This window comes from Gouania willdenowi, chromosome 15 (genome assembly GCF_900634775.1).
Source record: "Gouania willdenowi chromosome 15, fGouWil2.1, whole genome shotgun sequence".
NCBI classification, from domain to species: Eukaryota; Metazoa; Chordata; class Actinopteri; order Blenniiformes; family Gobiesocidae; genus Gouania; species Gouania willdenowi.
This window is the reverse complement of record NC_041058.1, coordinates 15,008,821-15,034,616: the sequence shown is the minus strand read 5'-3', so window position 1 is coordinate 15,034,616 and position 25,796 is coordinate 15,008,821. Positions and strand designations below refer to the sequence as shown.

Sequence of the window (25,796 nt, the reverse complement as noted above, 5' to 3'; positions counted from 1 at the left end):
TGATCAAAATTACAATGGCTGACATGTTTGTGAACCAATGCGGTGCAGAGGTCAGACAAAATAATGGACTATCAATCAACCTTTAATCAATCAATCTTTATTGCAGACACAAAAAAAACGGTCCATGAAAATATAAAAGAGACAGAAAAAACAGAGTATATCACTATTGTGGTTTATTTATATGGTCAGTAGATGTGAGGAGGAGAAGAAAGACTGTTAATGATTTACTGCTGCTGTGATAAACCAGCATTGTTGTTTACACCCAGTCAGGCATATGCATGAAGGCCCAAAAAACAGCCTGTTTTGAGGAGTGGTCTTAAAGTGATTTTTCAAAGAAAATAAGCCTCAAATACATATGTTGTTGGGGTTCTTAGAATAAATGGAAATGGGTGAAAAATAGCATAATACTGGACCTTTAAAGCATTTGATTTGTTTTTTGTGTGAAATGGAAAAGCACCAAATGCAGATTTTTGCTCCTCAAATAGCGACACTGTTGGGGATTTTGTCTGGACGCAGGTAGTAGTATGGCATCCTCTTTTTCTCGTCTCTTATCTTGATGCTTTCAGATATTCCTGCCAGCTCCTTCCTGAACTTCTCCATGGCTGCTTTCACTCGTCCCTCTGTGAAGTGCTCATCAGGATACATGCCCAGGAACAGCTGCAGAGAAAAAGGGGATGGAACAGAACTTTCAACCCTCAAGATTTTTCTGAAATATTCAGTTTTTCTTTATTGAACCGTGGTGGGTGAAAAGCAGAGATGCTGCCCTGTGCTCACTTCATTCTCCTGGTACTGGCTCAGTGCCCACACAGCTCCCAGATGCCAGCTAGAACGTCCTCGATCTGGGAGACTCTCCATGATCAAACTCAGCGTTGCTAAGCCCTTCTGGTTGGGTGGGGGCTTTCTCATGGTGGCTGGAGCATTCGGGATCCAGGAGCACCAGTCATACTGCATCGAATACAGAAAGATTTAATTTGTGCAAGTAGTAAATTTATTAATGTACCGTGCAGTAGGGCTGCTCGATTATGGCAAAAATCATAATCACGATTATTTTGATTGATATTGTAATCACGATTATTAAAGACGATTATTCATTGATTTGACAAAAAGCATTTATTGATCTTTTAACTCTGGTATTTCTTTTAACACCATAAGCTTGAAGTGAAAAACAAGAAAAATGCAAATAATTAAGATAAAAAATATATTGATAAAATGAATTAAATAATATGTAAAAAATAAAAAAATAAACACTATCCCAGACTTAAAGTATTATACACTGAAACAAAATTACTTTACCATAAAAAAAATTCCAACTCCAACTCTGGTGTAATGCACTTGCTACAACAACCTTACCTAGTACTGCAAAAAAAAACACTGTCGTATTAATCAGTATATTAACGATATAACAGTTAACAAATTAAAACTATATTTGAGGTAAAGGCACACCCTTTTGGCCAAAATTAGTCTTAACAAGAATAAACGGACTGAATCGTACTCACAAACAAAATCAGCTGCCAAAACTTATTTTTAAACTCTTTTTAAAAACAAAACAACAGTAGTTGACACCTAGTCCCATACTCCCTCATCCAGGCTCCATGCAATCTGACACCTCTGACACCTCTTAAAGGTTTTTAGCCAGAAACACCAGTCTGTTAACTTGGTCTGGTTTCAGGGATGAGCGCAGGCAGGTGACGACATTACCACCTGTACTGAAAACCCTCTCTGACGAGGCACTTGTGGCTGGAATACAAAGATATTTCCTTGCCAGGTTGGAGAGCCGTGGGTAGAACTTCTGGGATACCTTCCACCACTCTAGTGGGTCCGCCTCAGTGTCCAGTGTCCCTGCCTGAAGGTAGGACTGTAGCTCAAAAGCTATGGCCTTGTCCTGGTCCTGGTCCGGTTGCAAAGCAGCGGATCTTGGAGCTGTGCCTTCAATGACCGGCTTGAAGAAGCTGCCCAGGGCTTTCTTCTTTCGTGCACCACCAGCAGCGGTGGCGTCAGTGTCATCAGCAGGAGTCACTGCTCTCTCAGGGGCCTTCTCCTGGGAAAAGGAGGAGGAGAATATTGTGAAGAGAAATGATTAAAATGTTTAATCTGACTAAATGGTTATGTCTATTCACAACTAGAAATATTAAAGTATAACTTAAACGACTTTTGTTTACATTAAATTACATTGTATTTACTGGTTGTTATTAGTACCATAGCATTGTTATTATTATTACAATTATAATTACCATGACAGCCTTCATCTCAGATGACAGTCTTTCTTCAATTGACCCATGCTTGTCTTCACTCACATATGTGAGCTTGAACCTTGGGTCCAGGGCTGAAGCCATGTCCAACAGCTCTTGTGTTGGTGCATCATCATATTTCTCATTGAGATAGCCCACGATCTTCTTCTTGATACACTTTGCAAGGTCTGTGTCGTCCTCCTGCACAGCCAATATGGATGTGTTGAAAAGGTGGAGAGTTGGCTTGACAAAAGACACACTCACATATTGCTCCCCAGAAAGTGCATCGGTAAATTCAACGAGAGGGCTTAGTGACTTGTTGATGGCCTCCAGTACATCGATGTCCTGCCATGAGGGGGTGAGGTGTCTGTTTCTTGTGTCATTGTAGAGGACCTCTGCAATGGCCTTCTGCTGCTCTAGGACCCTGCCAATCATAGCCTGCCGAGACCCCCACCTCGTTGGACACTCCGTCGTAAGAGAGTGTTCAGGCAAATTCAGCCTCTTCTGTACATCTGTCAGCTCCCTTTTTTTTTTCCAACTGTAGGAGAAGGCACTGACCAGTTTTTTGCAGACCCCCATTGCACGGCCAATCCTGTGGTCCTTCATTGCATTCTCTAAAAGTACAATAAATATAAACATTTATCATCATTACCATCATCATAATCTTCATCAATGTATCAATAGGCTGGGAAATATGAATTATTATTAGGAATTAAATACATTATCGTGTGTGTGATAGATGGATAGATAGATAGCTAACATGATATATTCTACATCCTAGATTCCCAAAGTGGGGAACGCAAATTGTCATAGAGGGTATGTGAATAAAAAAAATAAAAAATGGAAACTAGAATATAAATCGACCAGCAGTCAGGAGCCTCCATGCTTTGCCACAAATTACACATTAGCTGATGTAAGACAACCCATGGTTACAGAATATTATTATTATTTAATTTATTATTATTATTATTATATATTTCACTGTAGGGCTACATTGTTTATCAGTGGTTCCCAACTTTTTTGGGTTGTGACCCCATTTTAATCTCCAGAGACTTTTTTCTTTCTTTCTAGAATTAGCTTTTGATAATGTTTATTGTTTGTTTTTTATTCTGCAATTTATTTTGAACTAGATTTATATTTGAGAAAGTGAAAGTATACAATACAGTTTAAGATTGTTGTGTGATGTTAAAATTTGAAAAATAATAATTACAACATTTTTAAAAATACATTGATATTCAGCTTTGTTTTTTTTTTTTTTATCATTATAAACTATTAGACTTTTCAGGGGACCCCATTTGAATTCCAGGCGACCCCACATGGGGTCCTGACCCCAAAGTTGGAAAAAAACTGCATTTCATTATTATAATTTTTAAGTGTGCAGAAGTAGGGGCTACATGGCTTAAGATTACATGTCTGAAGGGGTACGGGACTGTGAAAAGTTTGAGAACCACTGTTGTACATGATTTGTTTAGTTATTAATAAATTGCATCACACAATCAGGAGAAGGAAACCTACTACTCACCTATGGCCAAGTGGAGTCTGTGCCCGAAGCACTGCAGCCTCATCCAGCCATTGAGTTCAGCTGCCAGCTTCATATTTGAGGCATTGTCTGTTGTGATACAGACGAGTTTCTCTTCGTTCAAGTCCCATGCAGCCATCGCTTGCCTCAGGCCATCGGCTATATTTTGCCCTGTGTGGTCTTCGGGGAAAAAAGCCGTTTGGAGACAATTCGTCTTTATGGTGAAATCCGCGTCGATGTAATGAAGTGTGAGGCTAATATATGGCTCCATGGTGCGGCTCGACCATAGGTCCGTTGTGGTGGCAAAATATACTGCTGTTGACACTTCTTTTGCAACTTTTCCACGACATTCGTCATAAAGTGCAGGCAGCGCAATTCTGCTAAAATGGTGACGTGATGGTAACACATACCGCTTGTCCATTGTGTTCATCAGTTTAATGAACCCCGGGTCGCTAACGGTGTTGATAGGGCTCATGTCTTTGGCAATCATGTATGTGACTGCATCAGTTATTTCTTTATGCCTGCGGGAGCTGGGTGGATATGCGGTGGCATTATAAAGCGTGTCCTTAATTGAGGACTGCGTGGCGGTGGCAGGAGTCGAGGAGCTTTTCATTTTTGAGTTTTGTTCCTTCACTGCTTGGTCATATATTATTCTGTGTGTGGACTTTAAATGGTTAAATAAATTGGTTGTGTTTCCTTGAGGTGCAGACACGGTCGCGTGACATATCTTGCACAATATCTTAGTTTGTTCCGAGTCAGACTCCTCAAAACCGAAGTGTTTCCACACCACAGAATTCACCTTTCCTTTCTTCACGACCAAAGGCTCCCTTTCTGCCATCTTCTACCGTCTCCTTCCACAAGATTTTTCTAAACACTCACTTGCACCGGGGACTGGGAAGGGGCGGGGCGGAGTGCACAGTTGGAAGGGTCGCTGCATTTATCACACAAGACGCGCCGCGCGGGCGGCAGAATGATCGTTTTATAACGATTATCTTGTTTTTGTAATCGAGGGCAGCCGAAATCGAAATCGAAATTCAATTAATCGCCCAGCCATACCGTGCAGCCTAAAAGTACATTAATCCAAGCTCAAGGCAAGAGGATTCTCTGCGATGACGGACAAAACGTGTTTGAAGATGAACTTCCATGCAAAGCTAACAAGGTTACATTCTTATTGATCACATGGTAACTGATTGGTGATCAAACCGTGATTAAACTCTACTGGTCTCACATCTAAAGCACATGGACCAGCTTCAGGTTCACAATGACACCAGTGCTACTAGTTGGCGTCATTTGCAAGATGTAATACATTACGTCTTGCAAAGATGACCAACACATTCCACTAAAGCAGTGTTTGGGTCAATTATGATTGTAATCGTGTAATTGTACATTAAAGGGGACATATCATGGTTTTAAATCATTTCTTTTTACATATAAATCATACAGTTGTGGTCTATATAAAGCGGAACTGCAATGCTTGGGTCTGAATTCCTCATTATTATAGCTCCACAGGCCCCTTTTCTACCCCTTTTCTGATGTGCTTCTGAGAGCAACTCGTTTTGGTGCGGTCTCTTTAAATGCAAATGAGACACTCCATACCCCGCCCCCTCCTCAGGAGACACTCGGTTCAACTCCATCCTGCTCGGCCATTTTTGTAGTTTTATAGAAGAGATACGGCTATGTAGCGGCGCATAAACTTTTTATTCACACGCTATTTACAAAATGTCAACAACAGAAGACTTGTCCATCCAGCCTTACATGTTCCAACCAGAGTCGGACCCGGCGGAGCGAGATGAAGATGATGAACCTGCAGAACCCTAACAAGTGAGCTAACACAAGCACCGAGCTAACGCTAGCGCCAAGCTAACATCACGAAATGTATTTTAATACAGTCTTTTCTGAGACAAAAACGGCAAAATGAAATGACTAATGAAAACTTTAGACTTAAAGTAAATCATGTAGGCCATATCATCAAGGATCTAAAACGAACACACAGCGCTAACATATGAAGTCTGAAGACGGTGCAACTGCTAATGCTAACAAAACAATGACAGGGACGTCTTATCACAGTTTTTAGCGTTATTTACAGCTTACCGAAGTGCTCTGTTCGTCGTCTCCAAAGATAGAAGGAATTGAACCCTCAATCAGACAAAGTCTTTCGGCAAATCCTTCTTTATACTGACGGAGGTTGCAGAAGCAGTCAACCTTGAAGTGCTTCGCGCACAAAAATGATCTTACCCACAGATGTGGTTACATTTCCGTGAAAAATAAAACTCAACCAGGCACTTTGAAAAGGTTCTGATGCTGGGAGACGTTGTAATGAAGCGTGTGGGTTACTACATCCAACAACCGAACAGTTTGACTTATCCTCTCGTAACTTCGGCATCCTTGAGCTTGGACTACAAAATAAAAGCGAGAAATAAAAATGGTGGATTGCTCGAAGTGTTGAACCTGGAGTTGATGTACTAATTTGGCAGTTCCGCTGCAAATACTGTGATGTAATAGCTCAAAAAACGCAATAGAGAATAGAAAAATCGAAACAGATTGAAAAATATGAGCAAAACAGAATATAAAGATATCTACGGAGCACCTGAAGAGACTAATTTGATTTTTTCTGTACTTCTAAGCACTCTAAATATACAACAAAATGCATTTAAGGGCTTAAAAAAGTGGATTTAGCACGATATGTCCCCTTTAATGACAATTATGACGTAATTGTAATTGGGAAAATCTGTTGTAATCTTATCTGAGTTGTAATTAAGGTCAGATAATTGACTTTTTAATTGTAATTGGCTTGAAAATTCTATAAAAACTCATTTACAATTTAAAGGCAAACCTGTGGAACAATGTTACAATTCGGTTTCATATCTACTTTTCCCACTACCTGTCAGTGAATCTTGAGGATCATTTTATCATTTAAAAAATTAGAAATCTCGTGGGTGGGTTCAGACAAAAGGTGCTCTGTCCTGAGTTGTTTAACACATCTAGATATAAATACCATAAAATAAAAGCTGGAATTCTGAACTTTTGTCTCGTATTCATGTTTTGATCTGAAACCCAAATGTCTTCAACAAAAACAATGGAATTGAGCTTGCCATTCCAATACTTTTGCCAGGGACTGTATGTTCTATTGGGTTATTTATTTCAGACTCCATAGTGATGATTAATTGAATTTGAACTTTAGTAATTAAGAACATAATTGTAGTTGACTTAATTTGAATTGAAATTCGAAAAAATGCCGGTCATCGTAATCGAACATGAAGAATTTAAGACGTGATTGACCTTTTGCAAAACCTCCACCCCCCTTATTTACTTTTACCCTCATGTTCCTAAGTTCGTCTTGTCTGTAATGGCTGGGAGAAGTCTCCTGGTACGTGTTAGTGACTCTTTTTGGAGCAATACCTGTGCGATATCCTCCAGATCCAGGCAAAAGGGGCTACAATATGCTTTGGAGGTATATATTCAACAACGAAGGGGACATTACAACTATCGAAGTGAAAGCATACCGGACCAGTCATGCTACTCCACTGCTGAGTAAGTTTTGTTATATTATATTGTTCGTATCCTCCTAAAGCTATGAGTGTTACTACAGCTAATGGGGATCTTAATAAAACAAACTCCTACATTAGCTTTATTTCGCGTTATTTATGTAACCCCGGTTCTCTGAGTAATATGAGTCAGATGTCTCACTATGGGATGCACGCTCTCCTGCAGACCTCAGAAGCAACGATCTCATTACGCCAATCCTAATTTGCTGATGAAACATGTCCGTCTGCCACAGGTAGTCCCACAAGTAGTGGAGGCGGAAGGCACTACGTCATTCAAAATAAGCACCTCTTCTCTCTTGCTCAAGCAAGAAGGATTGTCTGGCGAGATATCTCACTAAAATTACTCAGAGAACCAGGGTTATGTGAATAACCTAAAGTTCTCCTTCATAATGTTATGTTTGAGGTCTCACTGTTGGGTACGTAGCTCCCGTATTACAGACATGCTTTTCGAGACACTCCCAGAAATGTTCTGTATTTTAAATTAATTAATTAAAATTTAAACTTATTTTAGCCCTTAAATACAGTACATGAACAAAGTTTTAAGCAATTTTCAAACTATTTTCCTCTTCTCATATAAACAACTTAATTAACTCAGCAAAAGAATTGAGCAAATATATTATACAATGATGAGATCACATTTTAACAGTCCCGTCCTTATGAGCTCACCAGTAGCTCTTTTGGTTTCAGTCCTTTTCCCATGTGTATTGTGCAGTGCACGTTTCAGCTGTTGTCCCCATTCGCATCATACGCACGTCTAAAGCGAAGCCCCGCCCACCAGCGACACATCCAAGTCGGTGAGTTTCACTGCCTGCTGAAGCGAGGAGCTGCGTTCCTTTTTCTCCTCTCATAAACATAAACCACCAGTGAAAAAAGCCGGTGTGATTAGCAGCTAATGCTATCCTAGCTCATGCCTAATCCTTCCTAGTCCGGCCCTGGTTATAAAGGCCGTGTCATACAGAATATGATGGCCTAAAAACCTTTTTTGACAAGATTTCTACTTAGACCACCCTTTTCCTACCTGTCCAAAGTTGATGGCTGCGTGTTGTGCTGAAGCTGTGAACACGATGACAGTCAGGTACTCGATCAGCTCCTCACGAGAGTTCAGACACTTAGGAAATCCTTGAAAAAGAAGAGACCAGTGTTTGTTTATTTATTTTTATTTTGATAGTTCCCTCCACATTCTTCATCTTTTTCACTCTAGTTTTTTTTTCCAATAATGATTAAGTTACAATTATATTAAGAAGCTCAAATAGACACTCTCAGTCCTGTTGGCCTTCCGGTTTGTGCTACCGAACCACGACGCATTCAACACTGAAGCACAACACCAAATTTAATGGGATTCATAACATTGTTTTCTGAAACACTCAGGGGCGGTTCTACCAGGGTGGCATAGGGTGGCAAATGCCATCCGACAACAAAGCCTTGCCACCCCTGCTGCCACCCTAATTTATACACACGGGCATTGAACTATGCGGCCGCTTAAAAGTCCTCTTCCCTGCTCTTAACAGATCTCTCCTTATAGGAGCTCTCTTAAGAGCTAAAATTATTTAGGAATACCTTTTAACTTTACTAGTTAGTAGTTTACTAGATCTACTCTTCACTTTTAGGGGAAGTTCTAAGAAAACATCATGATTCTCAGAATGTTCTTAGAATCTGGCCACTAGGAGCAACTCTTTGCACTTAGAATCTTTAGGAATACATCCCCTGAAACATAATTAAATTAAGTGCTTGTGAAACTTTAAAGAATAGTAAAGTTTCATTTAGATCTCTTATACTGTAGTTGAGCAGCCTTCTAGCATTTCATAACTTTTTATGGCAAATTATGAATCATATTTAGGCTCATGAAACTTAATATTTACTGGTGAAAGTAAGGAAAGAACTCATTTAGGGTGTGCATTAATAATGTCAATTAGTGAATTTATTTGCATACATATTTGGTGAGCACTGTCTGGGATTCATAAATATTTTCAAGGTCTTCCTGCAAGGTGTTTAAGTACCCCTAGAAGTACAGGTAGGCCTACACTGTTCTAGATTGGAGCAAATAGCTTTTAAAATATCAAAATTTCCCAAGGGAGACTTTATTTATTTCATTTTAATCTCCAAGCGGGAAATGTCCCATAATTTTTTTCAGAAATCTGGTCACCTTACTATGTGTTGTTAAAGCGTGTAAAGGCATTGGATGCTTTGTAAATGTCTAAAATACTACTAGATCAGTACTTTACGTGAGTAGCTAAATGATTACTGCAGCACTACAGGAGATCAGATTAGTATTCACCAAATCAGTTGACCAGAACATTTTTATGTGTAGTCCTAAATGACAATAATGTGGTCAATCCCGCTGAATCTCACGCCAAGGTTTTATTAAAAGTTGGTAGCTCTGGGTAAAAATGATTAACTATATATCAGGAAATGAAATAATAATGAAAGCGCAGCGCTATAGTAGTGATGCTGATTTTAAGATGATAAGAATTGAATTGAAGAAGGGGTTTAGCCGGTCCATGCTCGTAAATGGGATGATTTATACAAACGCCACACAACAATGTCTTTTCGTGTGAAGAAACAGGACTACTGAATAACAAATGTCTGATTATAGAGATATTTAATATTAAATAAGAAAGTAATTGTATCAAAACCATATATGTAGCATCATAATCCGTGTACCCTTCGTTCTTTGGTTATTCAGTTTTAAAATCAAAACAAATAAACGGTGTGGCTGTTTTTGTTTTACACAAATTCATCATATGCCCCTTAAAATAAGTTTTTATACTTAGTTATGTTACAGTGTGGCATCATTAACATGTCAATGTTAAAATAATAACATGCCAGTCACACAATATGTTTTTAATATTACAAAAATGTGGCTTTAAATCAGTTGTTTTCACTGTAACAAACTGTAAGTAGATGGGGAAAAAGTATCACTGGCATGTTGTTATTATTAGAAAGTGTCTGAAGGTACTTTAAACGTAGCCAAAGCTCTCGGGACTAAAAAAGGGCTAAAATAAAGGAAGTCTAGTGGTCTAAGGCACCGCACTCACCGCTAACGTGGGTTTGATTCCAACATTTGTCAAATACATAGGGAGGGAGGGGAGGGAGAGTCCGGGGCCGTTACTCCGTTTTGGAACGACTGTTACTGATACAAATGTGTGCCCGCTGCTCACGGCAAATGTGTAAGTGTTGGCGGCTATGTTTTTGCCTCTTTCCTCTCTTGCGTCAATGTAAACAACGCACTTCCGTGCAGCTCTCGCGATACTTCCGCGTATTCTTCGTTGGTGTTTTAGAACGTTGGCTCCGCAGTCATGAAGCAGCAGCGGGGCATTACCGGTCGGCGGACCGCTGCCGCATAGATCTGTGCCCGTGTGTACAAATTAGGGTGGCAGCAGGGGGGCAAGGCTTTGTTGTGGGGTGGCATCTGCCACCCTATGCCACCCCGGTAGATCCGCCCCTGGCTAGGAGGTTCATGTCCATTCACTTCTGTGCATCTATAAATCAACATCTGTCAAAGAAAACATGGTGAAGCTACTTTGTGAATCTTACAGAAATGAAGAGGATATAATCATTCTGCTTGTTAAGCATCACTGATGTGTCCATGTTTACAGAGAAGTTGATAATACTAGCACTGAAATGAGTATTTTCTGCATTCATTTTGTTTTAATGATTTAAAGTTAATTTGCACAAACATTACCAATATTTTAGTGAAGCAATATTTTGTATCAGTCTTCCCTTAAAGACTTAAACATAACACAAGGACATGTGACTAGTTGTGGTCAGTGTGTGTTTAGAAGAGCCACTGTGCAGTACACACTTGGCTGTAATTCATGTGAAATTGATTGACAACGTTTTGTAATTCTTGTGAAATGGATTCAGTGCAGTCGAAAAGACAGTTGTCGTGATGTATCGTGGATTAATTTTCCTGCGATATATTGATTATTATCTGTAAACGGTCGCATTTACAGACATTGGAGTCGCTGTTAGCTTACCAATAAACGGGAAGAGATTCGCCACCTTTATAATAAGTGTTGACTAGGTCACTGGGAGTGAGGCCCAAGGTCAAGGCAGGTTGACTTGATAAAAGTGTATCATGTTTTTCTGCAGTCAGTGTCTTCTCCTCGTCCTTCTCTCTCTGCTCTGTTTCAGGTGTCGTGAAGCTGATGATGGCAGTTCCTGATCTGTGGTTCATGGCTCAACTAGTCTGAGACACTCTGATGTTCTATCTCTCTATCCTGTTCTGTGGGTCCTCCTGTCCACTAACCCCAACCAGTCAAAGCAGATGGCTTCCACCTCTGAACCTGGTTCTGCTGGAGATTTCTTCCTGTTAAAGGGAGTCGTTTCTTTCCACTGTCGCTGATGCTTGTTCATGTGAATCTTGTTGGGTTTTCTCTTTCTTATTATGAATTTTATATTTTGATAAGCACATTGAGATGACTTTGTTGTAAATTGCGCAATACAAATAAAGTTGAATTGAATTATTGCAATACTATCCTTATCGCGGGCAAAAGATATTGCAATATATAGCATCGCGAGGTACCTGGCGATGCCCAGCACTACAATTCAGTATGCTTTATGTACGTCTGCCATATGTTGCCACCTCTAAAAAAATTCATGCCCCCCTCTTGCCACCCCATTAAATTTTTTCTAGAAACACTGTCGGGTAGTTTGTTCTGCAGCACTATTGCTCGTCTTGCAGAACATAACTGGAAAGCAAAATTAAATGACTGCATTTTTATTCTTCTGAATGAAACTGAAACAACTTTTTTTGTGTGTTTTACTTTAATTAAGAAGAAAAAAAAAACCAAGCTACTAGTTCAGGTAGAGCCATCAACATAAGGAATTTCCAAAAGATCTGTTTTGTGCACCTACCGCAGGAATCAGAGTCCTGCATACCAAAGTCGCTCACATCCTTGACAAAAGCCTGAATCTCTCCATCTCCCTGCACCCTCTCATCATTGCTGTAGTATATACACATCACATCAGACACGAAGCTGCCAGAAAGAAAACAGAAGAACAATGGAGGGGAAAATGAAGAAATCCTATGACTTTAAATATTCTTGCAAACATAAAGGAGAACATGCTTTCAAATCTCTCTCAGACAGATTTACATGTTTGTTAAAGTACCAAATAACTTGGTCCACACCTTTTGGTGGCCTCCCACACCCTGTATCCATCATCCCTGTAGAAGTATTTGGGCATTTCTTCATTGTTGTCCATGCCGCGCATCCTGATCATGTCAGGGAAGCACAACGACCTGAAGGTCAGGGTCTTCATGACTTTCTGAATTATCTGCACATGACCTCCCCCACCTATTGCATTGGCCTGGATGAGAAAAAAAATGAAAACTTCCATAAAAGTAAATGCATGTTGCACAAGCTTTCTTTAGTTTTCTTTTTCCTGGGCAGAGTTTTCTGTTTGGATGGATGTGATCTCACCTTATCAAAGAGTCCACCCTCACAGATGAGTTCCTCTCTAGCTTTGGTGTTGATGGCGATGGTGAAACGAACATGTGGGATGAGTAGCTGGGAATTGGAGGAACAATCATTGAATTAAAATACAATTTTTTTATTTGGGGACGAAAATGTGGCACGCAATAATAAATGAATAAACTTTATTTATATAGAGCTAATTACAACAATAGTCATCTTGACAATTGTCAGACATGGCCATCGTTGTCATTACCCAGATTAGGTAGGAAGTTAGGATTAAATGGGGACTCAAAGTGGTCACAGGGCCCCACTGACAATACCACAACTCTTCACTTCAACAACATTAGCGACGCCATTTATGTTGCCTCACTCCTTGTAGGTTGTTAGCTACATGTTAAGTTAGCTGATCAGCTGTTATATTTGGTCAGTGTGTGTGGTTAATATCTCTAAAAACAACCTTTACATTTACTGTCTCTGTAATGGCCTTTTTCTCTTCGATTAAATAAATATTTTTACAGTGTGTTTTATAGCATCAATATTACTTTTGCTGCCTCTTGAAGCAATATGCAACTCATCACATGAATGCACTTAAGACGATGGGTCTAAAGCTGAACTTTGTTGATATTTTGTGTCAGAAATCTTTTTCAGTGATGTACATCAGTGATTCTCAAACTTTTTTGGCCCAAGTACCCCCTTTGTTAGACAACATTTTGCTCAGAATACTATGAAAAAACAACTATAGAGCATAATAATGGAATAAATTTGGTGATAACACACATATTAAATAATCCCATTCTAAATAAGTGGAATGAAACAGTATTTAGTTCCTCCTGAATAGATTTGTTTCTATAATTTTTATTGATTCTGGTCATCTCCTGCCTATTTTCAGTTCATGTTCTAATCAAAAGATCAGTTTCATCATTTCCAACTAAAAAGTGAACATTATAAATCCACATTATAAATCCTATCCGGGGCCTGCACGCCCCCGGATAGGAGGTAGGACTTAAGGGAGACGGGCCTCTACCAACGTTCATGGGGGCTGGAGAAGGCGGGCCCTCCATGACTTGTGCCCAGAGGCGGCCAGAGTATGAACAGTCACCCATCGTGCAGATTTATAAAGGGGTTATATAGACCCATTTTGTGTGACGTATGCATACTAAATGATGTGCTTGGTGCACAGGCTTGGTGCAAAACAACCAGAGGACTGCTAAGGTGATGGTGCACGGGAGCGGACCGAGCGTTATCTCAGTCTGGATCCAGTAAGATGTGACCATAAAAAGCTGTAAATGGACTGATATGCAGACGTTGGACAGTGAGGATGAGACTTAATGTAGAGATGGAAACTCATCCGTTGAAACTGATCAGAATACGCGGAAATACACGGAAACCCTCGGTAACAGGAGTACAGCAGCTCGCCTATCTGCCCGTTCATAACAGTTAAACAGAATTAATGCTTTTAGGTTTAGGTTTTTCTATCAGATATGTATAAATATCTGGTTATTGAACATTGGGCCAGGAGCCACATCAGATGACCACTTGTTTTCAGGAATGCTGCATGGGTCCCACAATCGTTCACCTGTACTAAAAGTGAATTTCCTTAAATAAGCAGCTGCATCCTCGGGTGACGAGCTTTCTACATACTACGAACTATTTACGACCCTTAACAGTGGTTCATTCGTTGCCATGTTTCAATTTTTCAAGTGTCACATATGTAAACAACATGGTTTCTGCACAGAGTATGCGCGCGCACGTCAGTCAAGTGTCCCGCTCATTCTCCAAGTTAAAACTTAAAAACCAGTTGAGGAGCACAGTGGGACAGGAGAGACTGAGTGGACTTGCCATGATGTCCATAGAGAATGAGAGAGCAAAGGAAACAGACATACAGAGCATCGTGGACAAGTTCACAGAGCGCAATGTTCATCGTATGCCCTTCAAATAGTGGTGATTAGGCCTATAGTACTTCATACTGAAATAGTGTTTGTGAACATGTGGACCGCTGTGCCAATTTTACTAAACATTATAGCTACTGATACAGGCTCTGAGTTGAAATGGTTAAAGTGGGTGTCAAAATAAAGCGCTCGCTATCCGTGGTGCTGAGATGCTTTGAATTTGTTAGTGACCATCTGGGTTGTCAAAGTTTGTAAGCCGCGCGGTTGGGGCCATGTGTATGTTGTAAAATGATGTTATTATGAGCTTTATTATTTGGGTTTAAAGGGCCCGGTCATTTGCCCCGCCCCCGGGGCTACTGCCCCCTGTTGTGCCATTGCATACCCCCATTTAAGAAATACTGATCTATATCAACTTTTAGCCTTCAAACACATAATGTTCCCTTTTATGTGAGCGTCGTCATTTTGTAGATTTCAGCCAATCAGCATTCCCATACCATGCGTTCACATACCACGTCATGATTACTTTTGTATCTCTGTTCCCATAGAGAGTCTATGCAGAGATAGCATTTTAATCTGTAGTTTTAGTGCTTAGTTTGATGTCATCCAGTTCCTTGGATGTTGTAATGTTATTGCTAAGAAGACCAGGAACATCAAAGTAGAAGGATTTTGAATTTGCACTAACCAGTAAACAAAGGACTTTAAAAATGCTGGTCAGTGCCGCATTTGGATTTCACTATCAGCCATTTTACTACAAATCTACACATGAAGAAACTACCTTTAGCAGCCTATATAACCTCATAAAACCAGTTAGAGTAACATAAGTGGAACTCTTCCTTGAGTAATCGCTATGTCACAGTTTGTAAACAAAAAAGGGTAATAATGTAATGTAATGTTGAATTGTACCTTAAAGACAGGATGAACAGCAGGAAGTTGCCTGAACATGGCGATGGCAAACATCTCAGAAATCAAATGCGTCCTGAGCATGTGTGTGACAGTCTGGTGGATTTGAAAATCAGATGAACGCACCCAGATCTTTGCCAGCAGCCAGTCATAGTGAGCATCAGAGGGCAGAAAGATGGGAGCGTCTTTACCACGAGTCTGGCTGAGCTATAAAATAAATAAAAGAAGCAAAAACAATGTTTTCACATGGTCTGAAAAAATCCCTGAAACTCCTTTTATACAGTATAACAACACTTCACCTGTATGGCGATGGGCACAATCTTGTTCTGAGTGTTTTTGTACAGCAGACAGATGGGAGCAATGAGATACTGCTGTGTATTGGGGTCTGTGGAGTTTGCACTGATGCCTTCTAACAATTCATAATCACATATGAAGATGTTACCAGCCTGGAACCAGAAGAATAAACACGTTTTAATGTTGATCCTTGTCAAAGTGAAGCCATAACAATAAATGAACAGAAACAACATGACAAAGTCTACCTCTAACTCCTGCTCCAACGTCAAATTCCTGTCAAGGCTCGAGGAAACCATCTCATGTGTAACAGGAAGTTTGTCAGGAAGTTTAAAGCACTTCTCGATCAGAACAGGATTGCAGCCATTCAAAAACTGGTACCCAAACATGGAGTCTTCTTCCCAGTGTTGCATCACATACTCTGAATGACATTGATAACGTATCATTTAAATAAAGGCACTGAATTTAAACAGAAATATTAAAAGATTGTGAAGCTGACCATTGTTTGAGTTTTTGATTGTGCGGAAGATGGACTCAAAATCAGCTAAGTCATTCCAGGAGGACTGGAACATGTTCATGAACGTGTTTAAACGCAGGTTTCCTATTCTGCAAACAAAATACAAACAATATTTGGTAACACTTTACTTCAAGTATACATAAGTCTGGCCTTCTCTGTCATTAGCATGAAGGTGTCATGAAGGCAGTCATTAAGTGTCATTTGCTAATTTATGACACATTTGGAGCTATGTTGGTATTTTTGGATTAGGTGGTAGGATCTGTGGGGTTAGTCAGAGGAGTTATCTGTAAATGCTCAGCCCTGTGCTAGCTCTGTCCTATCCTCCCCATTGTCTGAGCTCTTTAATCTGCCTTTTTTAACCTGTGAAGTGCCTCTGTTATGGAAGTGTACCAAAGTCATTCCATCGCATATAGGAGGAGATACCCAAAACATGAACAACTACATACCTATCCTATAGTATCGTGAAAAACTTTGAGAAAATGATCTTTGATCAGTTATCTTGCTATCTTTCTAATAACCATTTACTATCTCAATGCCAGTCAGGTTTCAGGAAATACTTTTCAACTCCCACTGCTCTTTTGAAATTTACAAATTATATTTTTTCTAGTTTTGATATGTGTACTGGTGTCATCTTCATAGATCTAACAAAAGCATTTGAGTTTGTTGATCACTACCTGCTCCTGGATAAATTACATTCAATTGGCCTTTCCCATTCATATCTTCTTTGGTTGAACTCTCATCTCCATCACTGCCGCCAGTGTGTGTCCTTCAGGTACAGTCGGTCGAATTTTAAAGGCATCGATAAAGGCATACGCCAAGGTTTTTCACTTGGGCCTTTATTATTCCACTCTGCTGCTCAAAATGAGATATTCATCTTTATGCGGATGATGCAATTATATATTGCTCTAAACCAGATATTTCTGACATAAATGACTCTACATTATGACTTTGATTCAGTACAGCAGTGGCTGTCATTTAATAAACTCCTGCTTAATAAATAAAAATCTTAATGCTTTTACAGAAAAAAGATAGCAATAATCTTAATATGCATTTTCTGGATTCTTCTACTCTGGAGCAAACTGAGAAATGTAAATGCCTTAGTGTTTGGCTTGAAATTCATCTTTCATTCAAAGCTCATGCACGCGCCATTACCTACCAACTTATGGTCAAAAGTTATGGCACTATAACCATGAATGTATAGTTCTTGTAGCTATGCGACTTTATGTTTTACAAGGCGCATGCACAAACGTAGAGGATAGCAGCTTTAAGGACAGCCTTCATGACAACTTACTCATGCTAATGACAGGTTTCATATCATAATAATAACAGCGTAATGTCGGCCTTTATGTATAAAACTTAAAGTGTTACCCAATATTTTAAATGATCATCATCTTTGCCAAAATGCAAATCATTGAATGTTTTATTCAACACAGAACGCAGCACTTCATCCTTCTTTGAAATAGCAACATGCTAAGTTACATTTAACTGTTTCAAAGTGCAGCACAAACATTTGCATTTCAAATCAGCATTCTTATCGTCTCAATGCAAACTGAAGGACTTGTATCTGTTATGTTTCCCTGGTGATACAAAAACAGTGACACCTCTAGGTTCCTGTCCCCTTAATATATGCAAACATCATTTTGCTAATGTTTAACCCTCCTATTATCCTTGGGGTCAATTTGACCCCATTTATATGTTTATCATTCAAATATTAATATTGGACTTTTTTACTGAATATTTAGTATTTATTTATTATTTATTACATTTCCTAATGTGATGGGTACATTTGATTAAGCATGAAATTATCATGATGCTATTTTATTCAGCGTGTTGAACGCATACAGCACGCATTGGTTTTCCCCTGTGGTCAGTTTAACCCCAAGCTGTTTTAGCTGTGTAAAACTTGTCTGTGTGACCCACCCATGGGTGACCTTACATACCCACACCACCAGGTGCAGAGTTGGTACTACTGAGTTGATACATGATGTGGGTGGTGGTGGGGAGGACAATATTCTCATTAGAACTTTCCCACACCATGGGCATGGATGTGTGTGTATGTGTGACATACTACTTACATCTGCCAAAGTAGAACTAATATTTAAAGTAGAAAAGATTTCGATGAATTATTACACTAACTCCAAAACTGAAAGTTTGACCTGATGGTAGCGCTGCAGAAAAAGTCATATCATCACCAACCAATAGGGTTCATTAATATTGTCAGTAAATTTGAGAAGATTTAGAAGAAAACTATTAATGATAAATAAATTCTAATTTAAAAGTTTGGCCTGATGGTGGTGCTAGAGCACAGGTCAAGTTTTCATCATTTTTGTATTAAACAAATACAGTACTTGACAAAAAAAACTTGGTCAACAATTTTCTGAAAATCATTTTCTGGAAGCAAATATCCCTGGGGTCAGATTGATGTGTTTACCCTTGGGGTCAATATTTGAGGATAATCGGAGGGTTAAGACCAGGGTTGCATAAGCTTTGCAGTTCTAGACAAAGCCAGATAACAAGCTATCCTTTAGAAACAGGGGAGGGGGTAGCAAACTGATGAATAATTGCTTTCCTTAATAATATAAATAACAAAGCAAACATACGCCTTGGTGTAATTCAGTACGAAGCTTATTCCTTTTTTAGTAGTAAACTGTATGTCCCAGGGAAGCTCTGTTTCTTTGTTAGCGTCGATGCTCATTGGAAAGCCTGGCTGCCACTCCTTCCACCTACAGACATCAGCAGAATCATCAGTTAGCATCTCTACTTCTATCACTGATTGTTTGTGTTAAAGTCTTGCCTGTAAGTCATCCTCCTTATCTCCAGCTCTTTCTGTCTCTGCTGCTTGAATAGAATGTTCTCATCATCCTGGGGCAGACGTGCTGCAGGAGACAAAGGTTAAAGGGAGAAATGGAGAGTACTTGGAGCATTAGTCTGTGTGTAAAACAGAGTAAACAGAACAAAGTAGACACTACAGTACGGCTTTTCTTTGTGTAGACAAATGAGACGAGTAGAACCTTTTCCATCCCGCAGCACCACATTCTTATCATCCACCAGCCAGCGGTAACAGGGGAACTCCACATGCTCTCCGGATGGTGTTTTGACTGTGATGTACCGGCAGTACCAGCTATCTTGCATCAAGTATTTCTGCTTCTCAATCTTTACCAACACAAGCTGACCCAGGTCTTGCCCCACTTTCACCTCATAGGAGTCCACCTGAAATGAAGTAAGAACTATGAAAACTGCGTGAGTTCTTATTAGTTCTCGTAGGACTGCACAACCTTGACATTGCCCCTATGAGATTACATATGTGTCATTAGTGCTGCATTAATAGCCTAGGAGGAGTTCTATAGAGGACAAAGGAGAAGAACAACTCCTACGAATTGTTCGTAAGAGTTCTTATTGTATTTGGCAATTAAAAATTCAGATTGGCAATTGAAAATTGCCAAATATATTGCAATATATTGTAGGAGTGTTTATTGGGGCCAAGCCCGCGGTGCCTGTATGCATACATACAGGCACCGCGCCTATAATTTTGTTGCCGAAAAATCGCAAGAACTTGTACGTATTTGCCTTGCGAATACAGGTCTTGCCTAGTTTATTGTGATTTTTTTTTAAATAACCAGTTGTTTTATCAATAGAAATATATGCTCCTAATAAATAAATAAATAAAAAAACAAGCACACAAAACATGTTTTACTCACACCCAATGATTCACAAACAAACAAAGAAACACAACAAAGAAAAACTGTGGCAAAATTTGTGGTACTAATTTTTCACCTTGCAGATCCACACACAAATGCCAGTACCTGCCCCACTTGGAATTATCAATTATGTTAGTTTGACCTCAGGCAACGATTGAATTTAACCACCTCTAATCCCTATTTCAATGGCAATCTGTACAAGGAGTGGCTAGGAAATGGGTAAAAAGTTGTTTGAGCGACAGAATACAGTGTGTCCAAATGGAGAAATGGGAGTTTTCTTCTTGATATCTCAATTCAGATGTCTTGACATTACTTGTTGTGTCCTCCAGGGGTCAGTATTGGGCCCTACATTATTTAACTTGTATAATGACGTGTTTAGTGTCTCTCAGTTGGTTAAATGTGTATTGTTTGCTGACGATACAAATATTTTCTATAACCACAAAAGCTTTGAAAGACTTATTAGCACTGTGAACACATAACTAAGTACATTTAAATAACGGATGGAAAGTAATAAATTATCCTTAAACTTAAATAAAACAAAAGTAAATTATAAACCCATCTCCCAAATACTGGTTGAGATAGATGGAGTGCAAATTGAAATTGCTACAGAATTGAACTTCTGCTGTTGGAATTATACACAAGGCTGCGTATCTTGAACACACAAATCCTCTCATTCTCAAATCAAAGTTATTAAAAATGTATGATATTGTAAAATGATTTAATGCACAGTTCATACTCAAAGCTTCTGATTATTTATTACCTGTTTATATTCAAAATATTTTTTCTCATAAATACAGTATCAGTCGAATGGATTGAGATGATTTGGGAACTTTGTGGTTCCAATGGTGGGATCCACCAGGAGAAGTTTTTCTATGTCTGTGTGTGGTGTTAAGTTGTGGAACAGTCTGGAGCTCGAACTAAAGCAATGTCGAAGCATTCTCCATTTCAAAGGTCTTTACAAACAAAATGTCTGGTCACAATACAAAGATAATGAGGTTTGATTGTCTTCATATTGTGTGAACAGTTGGATTATATGTTACTAACCCTTGTACCTACCCCTGGTATTTGAAAGTCATTATTATCCGTGCCAGTATTTGTATAATATGTGTCAGTATGTATGTGAGGTTTTGCACATGTGCAACCATAATACTGTTTCTTAAAGAGTTTTTTTTTTTTGAGAAAATTTCACAGCTGCTGGCTTTCACTTGTTGGCATAGTTCACTAAGTTCACTAAACATTAACAACAAAGTCATGCAAGATAACGTCCAACATGTATACATTTTCCTCATCAGGACTTTATCTTGTCATATGAAATATACTGTATATCATGACTTCAAAAGTTGTGTTTTCTATCAAAAGCAGATAAACAAACTCTTGCAGTCACGTGTTCTCCTGTTGCAACACAAACTTTGCAGAGAGCATCACTCACCTCCCCGCTCTCAAAGTCGTTGTAAAGACTCTTGTCCAGCAGTACTTTGTCGCTGCATTGCTCTGTGCCTATTAGCGTGATGTAGATGTAATTATCCGTGCCTGAAAACATCTGATGTCCTGTGGCGACATTCACTGTGTAAGAATTCATGTTGATCACAGCTTGAAACAGCTCCAAAACAAAACACTTCTGGAAAAGAACAATGCAGCCCAAAAAGATCTAACCAAATATATATGCTCAAAGACTGTTCCTTGACTGAGTTCTCTGATATTCACTCCTCCCTTTTTCTGAAGACAGAAAAGTAAATGTGATCACACATGGCTGAGATCCAGGGATGTGCTGTGAGAACTAGGGTTAGGTAGGCGGGGCGTTGCAAATTGAGACCAGAAATGTCAACACCAATGACAATTTCATATAATTTTCATAATAAATAGCAGCCTCCATACTCTCCCACCCAGATATATCTCATGACACGGCAGCGCATCAAGTTGTTTGTGTTGGAAACGCAGAAACACGGAGAAAATGACAACTCAGAACAGCCTCAATGAGGCGCAACCACAAAGTCAATCCTTCCTTTTGTACCATTCACAGTGGAAATTACAATTTTCTGACTTTCCTTTGCTGAAGGTCTGGTAGCTCAGGTGTTGGTCTCTCATCTTTTAAAAGCTGTCGTTTTTCCTCAAAAGAAAGTTTCTTTATCGTCTCTAGCGCTGCCATCCTGCCTGTAGTGTTATACCGCTTTTACCTAGAGAATGTCGCAGTGGCCACGTTGTATCAACTCACTAATGCACTGAACGTACGTATAGCATTTAGCAAAGCACGGTTACATCCAAAGGCAGCATAGCGAGCTTCCTTTTTACGTAAATGGTTTTCATATTGAGGAACTGACTGGGCATGTGCAAGCACATATATACACTGGCTATGAGGGCCAGAGGCAGAGCAGCCGTGTGCCTTTGGGAGAGGTTGTGGAATCCGCCATAAGACCTCCAAAGGCTCCAGTGTTGTTTTCCTGTGTGCTGTCCGAGAAATACAAGTTTTGTTTTACTCGTGTCAGTGAAATGTTAGTATCATGTTTGGCCTCACAAATCGTCACAGGGATGAAAAAACCTGTTTCACCATAGACTCAAAACATGCCAGAACAAAGGGCTAAATGGTATGAAGCTATCAGAAGAGAAAAATCTAGGAACCAGAAGAATATGCTGGCATTTCGCCATCTATGTACAGAAATATTGCACTTGCTAGGAAGATTTTAACAAATATTAACAGGAAAATGGTCAACCTACACCAACAGCGGGGAATGTGCTTTCTAACACTGGATATGGCCAGAACCCAATAAATCTGGAACAACAACTGGATGTCAGTGAAAATGAACTTGAAACCACTTAACTCAGTAAGGAAGCACTTGCACAAGTGTGCAGTGCACAATAGGGCTGGTCGATTATTGAAAAAATTAAAATCACAATAAATGTAGTCATAATTGAAATCATGATTATTCAAACAATTATTTGTCACCCAAAACGTTATTTATTTCTTGTACAAAAATATGTCAAACATTTTCCTTAAACATAAATAAAAACATTGTTTAAACTCATTTTATCAAAAGTGTTCCATCATCCACACAAACAAACCACATGCATCACTACTTTTTAGTGTCCAATTTTGTAAAACCCAGACTGACATTAAAATACCTGTTGTATAGCATATCGTACTGCCCCCATGGCTCAGTGCCTGTACGTTGGAGTTAACTCCAGTAAACAAGAGGGTAGCCTCCCTCTGCCTTCAGGTGGGGGGACGAATCCTAAATGTTGTTTGTGCCTATGGCCCGAACAACAGCTCAGAGAATCCACCTTTCCACTCCTTTGGTGGAGTACTGGAGAGTGCTTCTTCTGGGGGATTTCAACGCTCATATTGGCGACGACAGTGAGACCTGAAGCAGCATGACTGAGAGCAATGGCCCCCGCAATCTGAACCTGAGTGGTGCTTCGTTATTGGACTTCTGTGGTCATCATAGATGGTCCAGAGATCGAGTGGCAGAGATGTTAACCGATCACCACTTGGTGGTGAGTTGGCTCCAAAAGCGGGTGAGGATGCCAGTCAGATCTGACAGACCCATATTGTCATATTGTGACGGTCTGATGGGAACGTCTGGCAGAGTCTCCCATCAGCAGGAGCTTCAAGTTCCGTCTCCGAGAGAGCTTTGACCATGTGTCAGGGGAGGTGGAGGATATTGAGTCCAAGCAGTGGCGGCTCCAGAGATTAATTAGTGGGGGGTCCACGCGGGGGGGCGGATTGTTTATAGGAGGTGCTAGTGAATTCTGACACAACAAACACCAACAAATAATACCAATAGATTATAAGATTTATTGATCCCAGGCTAATATACTGTACAAAAGGGTTTTGTCATACAGTCAACACAGTTTTTATGTCCCCTAACCAATTAACATGACAGCACAAAACAAAAACAAACAGCAGCTGATCACCATCACTCCAAAACTAAATAGAAAAGGTTCCAGATCTTGTCCGACTTTTGTAACATCATAAGCACTGTGAATTATTTTCACAAGCACCACAGAGAACATCTGTAGATTAAGAAAAATAGTGCAAATGTGAGCAGCATCAAATGTAGCACAGTATATAGTTAAATATAACAAAATAAACTGTTACAGGCTGCATAACTTTAAGGCTCCACTGAAACTGACTGACACACACACACAGGTTTTTCATGTTGGAAAAGCACGAGGCCCTGAAAGCTTTCAACCGTTGCACCCTGAGGCGTGCCGTGAAAAGCATTGAGCGCAGGGGCTGCCCCCAGGAAAACAATTTGCTGTGCTGGGGAAAAACACCTTCTTGTTTTCCGTGTTTATCACCAAGCCCAGGTCGGACAGGTGACATAACAAAAGGCGTGTGTGCGCTCTGGCCTCCATTTGTGCCAAAAGCAGCCAATCTTCCAGATATGTGGCCAAGCGGATGACCATGTATTTATTTTTTGTATACATATAAATTCACATTTCGAGGTAAGGTGAGGCATGAGGGGGGTCCCATACGTTTACAGGAGGGTCTTAAGACCCTGCCTGCCTCTCCCTCCCACCGCCGGTGAGTCTGAGTGGAATTTACCTCTGTTGTTGAGGCGGCCGATCGATGCTGTGTGGCCGTAAAGGTAGCCGGTGATTGTCGTGGCGGCGATACTCAAACCCATTGGTGGACACTGGTGGTGAGGGATGCCACCAATATGGAGCAGTCGTCATTTCGAGCCTTCGTGGCACAAAATTTGTAAGGTTTTTCTCTATCTTCTTTCTGGATATTTTAATTTACTGGCTCCGAGGACAAATGACAAAAGTAGTATAATTTCAATGTAGTAAATTCTTACAGTCATTAGCAAAGTTTAGACTAAGCCCACGCTCAGGTGGTTTTCGTCCTGGGCATAAGACTGTAGACCAGCTCTGCATCCTATGTATGGTCCTTGAGGGGGCATGGGAGTTTTCCCAATCAGTCCATTTGGGCTTTGTGGACTTGGAGAAGGCATTCAACCATTTACCTTGAGAGGTCCTGTGGGTGTGTGTGTTTGTGGAGCGAATATCTCCCCGACGCAGTGTCTGTTTGACCTGAAACTTTGTCAACGGCTTCCACACACCCTCCCTCTCGGTATTGAGTGTGCGGTATTGAGCGCGGTAATTCCAGTTGTGGTTCATCGGTTCGTGACGTCACTGTGTCGCAGTTTGTTTATGATTAAAAAAGAAAGTCAATATTAAAAACAAATATTAAAAATGTTTTTGTACTGCTAAAAGTTATTTAAGTTAATATTCCATGGTTATTTAAAATGATTAAATGACTCACTCATGTAGTATGGAGCTTTACTTTTTGATTTTAGCAACTTTTCTGATTGGCGCTACAATGGCTGTGGAGTTTGGTCATCAGCGTGTCAAACATTTCACTAGAGCTCTCTGAACAGATCATTTGAAGCCACTGGTGAGTCTTTTGCCGACAAGTTTCATCTGGAAAACTGCGGATTGCCTGTGGTGTCGCGCATGGAAGCTTTTTCTCTCAAGTTTCAACAACCTGTGACGGAGTATGTGCATGCGCGTGGTTGATGTGCGCAGCTGATGCGTGCGGGTGTGTGTGAGAGAACCCACGGAGGAGATGGAGAGAGTCCCACACGGCAACCAGGAGGACAGGTAGCGAGTCACACATACAGACACGCGCACACACACACACGCAGGCACACACACACATCTCAAAACACACCCTCACCACACATAAAGTATTTATAATAAAAATATACTAAATGAGTAAAATGAAACAAAAAATGAAACAATATTTATACAAAAAAACTAAACAATATTTATACAAAAAACTAAACTATTTA

At 39.9% G+C, this 25,796-nt stretch overlaps 2 protein-coding genes across 2 annotated transcripts; both read right to left on the bottom strand.

Annotated features, from left to right (window-relative positions):
- Positions 1-77: 77 nt before the first annotated feature.
- On the bottom strand, positions 78-21,612 carry LOC114477157 (arachidonate 5-lipoxygenase-like). Its single transcript, XM_028469284.1, has 14 exons — positions 21,434-21,612; positions 19,318-19,516; positions 19,101-19,182; positions 18,907-19,029; positions 16,289-16,395; positions 16,038-16,210; positions 15,798-15,944; positions 15,502-15,705; positions 12,716-12,802; positions 12,424-12,602; positions 12,150-12,271; positions 8,311-8,411; positions 775-945; positions 78-657 (listed from the first exon to the last, which is right to left on the bottom strand). Exons 1-14 carry the CDS (start codon positions 21,581-21,583, stop codon positions 478-480), a joined length of 2,025 nt encoding a protein of 674 aa, XP_028325085.1. The 5' UTR covers positions 21,584-21,612; the 3' UTR covers positions 78-477.
- On the bottom strand, positions 1,583-4,773 carry LOC114477156 (zinc finger BED domain-containing protein 1-like). The gene is made up of 3 exons (XM_028469283.1): positions 3,751-4,773; positions 2,232-2,842; positions 1,583-2,038 (listed from the first exon to the last, which is right to left on the bottom strand). The coding sequence occupies exons 1-3, from the start codon at positions 4,583-4,585 to the stop codon at positions 1,619-1,621; spliced, it is 1,866 nt and encodes a 621-aa protein (XP_028325084.1). The 5' UTR covers positions 4,586-4,773; the 3' UTR covers positions 1,583-1,618.
- Positions 21,613-25,796: the final 4,184 nt, after the last annotated feature.